The 2500-nt window shown below is 54.0% G+C and overlaps 1 protein-coding gene across 8 annotated transcripts in view; it reads right to left on the reverse strand.

The window, feature by feature from the left end:
• Positions 1-2500, reverse strand: part of LOC122267424 (DIS3-like exonuclease 2) — a 201877-nt gene that overhangs the window by 35808 nt on the left and 163569 nt on the right. For all 8 annotated transcript variants that reach the window (XM_086530366.1, XM_086530372.1, XM_086530369.1 and 5 more), the window contains 2 exons: positions 1907-2087; positions 1-139 (listed from right to left, as the gene is read on the reverse strand). The exon at positions 1-139 is cut by the window's left edge and continues 54 nt beyond it. In XM_086530366.1, coding sequence (XP_086386492.1) covers positions 1-139; positions 1907-2087 — 320 coding nt within the window. The remainder of the gene's footprint in view (positions 140-1906; positions 2088-2500) is intronic.

The following is a 2500-nucleotide window of genomic DNA, read 5'->3' on the forward strand; positions in this document are numbered from 1 at the left end:
ACCTGCGCGAGGGTGGGCGTGAGGGTGGGCGTGAGGGCGCAGAGGAGCGGCTACTGGACGGCGTAGAGCCTCGAGAACACGGGCGTGAGGAGTCCCGTGATGACCCTCCGCTGCCCTGCTGTTGCTGCTGCTGCGTGGCCTGCGGGCAAAGGGGCGAGTCAGGAATCGAGAGGGACATCGTCGAAAAGGTCTCTCGGGGACTGAGGGAGAAGAGGAACTTAAAGAAGACCTTTTGGCGTGACTGAGACGTGAGCTCGAGCTTTTGGGCAAAGGAAGTCATCTCAAGAGTGAAAAATTCCATGGGTCTTGTAGGACTTAGGGGGGAACTGAGGGACGTGTGGGTGGAAGAACCTTGAAGGCGTTTTGACGTGGTCGAGGCATGAACTTGAGGATATGCTCAAAAGAATTCATTTTCTGAGGGGAGGATGAAAGACATCTTACTTTATTTCTGGATGAATGTCTTAAAAAAATATGGCAGTAACAGAAGAAGAGGTCACTGCATGGCCACCGAAATCCCGTGGTTAAGTCTTCTCAATCAGCAAAGCCTTAACACTCAGTCGTCTCACTCTTTCATTCAACTGCTTTTTGTTCCCTCCAACTCCCTCAACCCAGAGCTGTCATTCCCAATTTCCTCAATCACAATACGCTCCCCTTTTCACTCCATCAACCACCATCCAATACCCAAGCTTTCATTCCTCACCTGTCTATTTCCTCTCCCATCCCTTCACTTAGCGCAGTCTTCCTTACTTAAGTGGATTTGCATAAGTTCCGGTGTGCCCTCGCCCTCCCTGTCTTCCGGTCGGTGCCGGCCCACACTCTATCTCTTATCTGCCTCTTATCTGCTTCTTATCTGCACCGTCTTACCTCCTCGCTGTGACTTGGGTGTCTCAGGCGATCGCCCTGTGTTATGGCGGCTCTGACCTTTGACCTTATCTGTTTCTTGATGACCTTGATCTCCTGTGATGCCGTCTCCCCGCTGTCTAGCTCGGTTGGTCATTCGCCCTCTCACTATGGGTAATGCGAATGAATTAATTCATAGCCCACAGAATCCCACAAGATTCACTCATCCTAAGATCCAACTTGAAGTTCGTTCTACACATCTTTCTAAACTTACATTTTGACCGAGGATTAAATTGATCGTTGGGTCTAGCTTAATCACAGTTTAATCTGAACTTGTTTACTGACTGCCCTTTGCCATTATCCCTAAAAGTTTCTCTTCCAAAATTCCCTCTTCCGTCTCCGTCCTCCTGCGGCAGACCTCGGCAGACCAATATCAATGGAAGTCACGCTCTGTCACTTCTTCAGACTCTTGGTCACCCACTCCACCCCCCATCCCTCCCTCCCCCCTTCCCTCCCTCCGTCCTTCCCTTCCACCCTCCCTCCCTCCCCCCACCCTCTCTCTGCCTCGTCCTCTTCTTTTCTTTCCTTTGTCTTTTTTTATATATATTTTTTCTTCCTCTCAATATTATGTCCTCCTGTCTCCTAGCTATCACGCTAACCCCATAGTTATCCCGTTGGGATCTTCAGATACTCCTCTAAAAATTATGAAATCTGTCAATCAACGAAGAAAGTAAATGCTCCGAAGCTAGCATACTGAATACACCTGACCATACACTGAATACTCACGACCATACACTGAATACTCACGACCATACACTGAATATTCACGATCATACACTGAACCCGCCCGATTATACATTGAACCCGCCTGACCATACACTGAATCCCCCCGACCATACACTGAACCCACCCGCCCATACACCCAAACACACGACACCTAGCCACCAACTCCAAATTCCTTTCATTATCGACTCGCCCTGTAAGCAACTCACACGCGACCCCCACCCCCACCCCACCCCCAACCCCGACATCCCCCACCCCAACCCCCCCAACCCCAATGCCTTACCTGAGTGGCTGCAAACTTGTCCATGCTTGTTGAGAAGCTCTTCGACTTGACGACGTGGGAGGCGCGGGCGTGCGTTTCCGGGGAGACCAGGGGATGGGCGGCCGAGTGGGCGGAGCTCCGATCAGCGGTCAGTTGTCGGGGGATGCGGATGGTGAGGCCGCTGCCCTCGTGAGTCCGCACTCTGGGGGGGAGAGAAGGAGGGAAGGCCGTTAGGACACTTACTCGGAGGAGACGGAGACGAAGGGAGGGACGGAAGGACGGAGGGAGGGAGGGAGGGAGGGAGGGAGGGAGGGAGGGAGGGAGGGAGGGAGGGGAGGGAGGGAGGGGGGGAGGGAAGGGGAAGGAGGGGGAGGGAGGAGGGAGGGAGGGAAGGAAGGGGGAGGGAGGGGGAGGGGAAGGGAAGGGAAGGAGGGAGGGGAGGGAGGGGGGGAGGGAGGGGGAGTGGAGGGGGAGGGAGCGAAGGACGGAGAGAAAACTTTAGGGAGGGAGGAGGGGGGGAGGCTGACAACGGGGGATGGATAGATGGATGGATGGATGGAGGCAGGGACGAAGGGATGGAGGGATAGAGGGAGGGAGGAAGGGTGTGTGTGTAAA

This window comes from Penaeus japonicus, unplaced genomic scaffold (genome assembly GCF_977035675.1).
Source record: "Penaeus japonicus unplaced genomic scaffold, GWHDUDI00000001_assembly GWHDUDI00000033, whole genome shotgun sequence".
Lineage (NCBI taxonomy): Eukaryota > Metazoa > Arthropoda > Malacostraca > Decapoda > Penaeidae > Penaeus > Penaeus japonicus.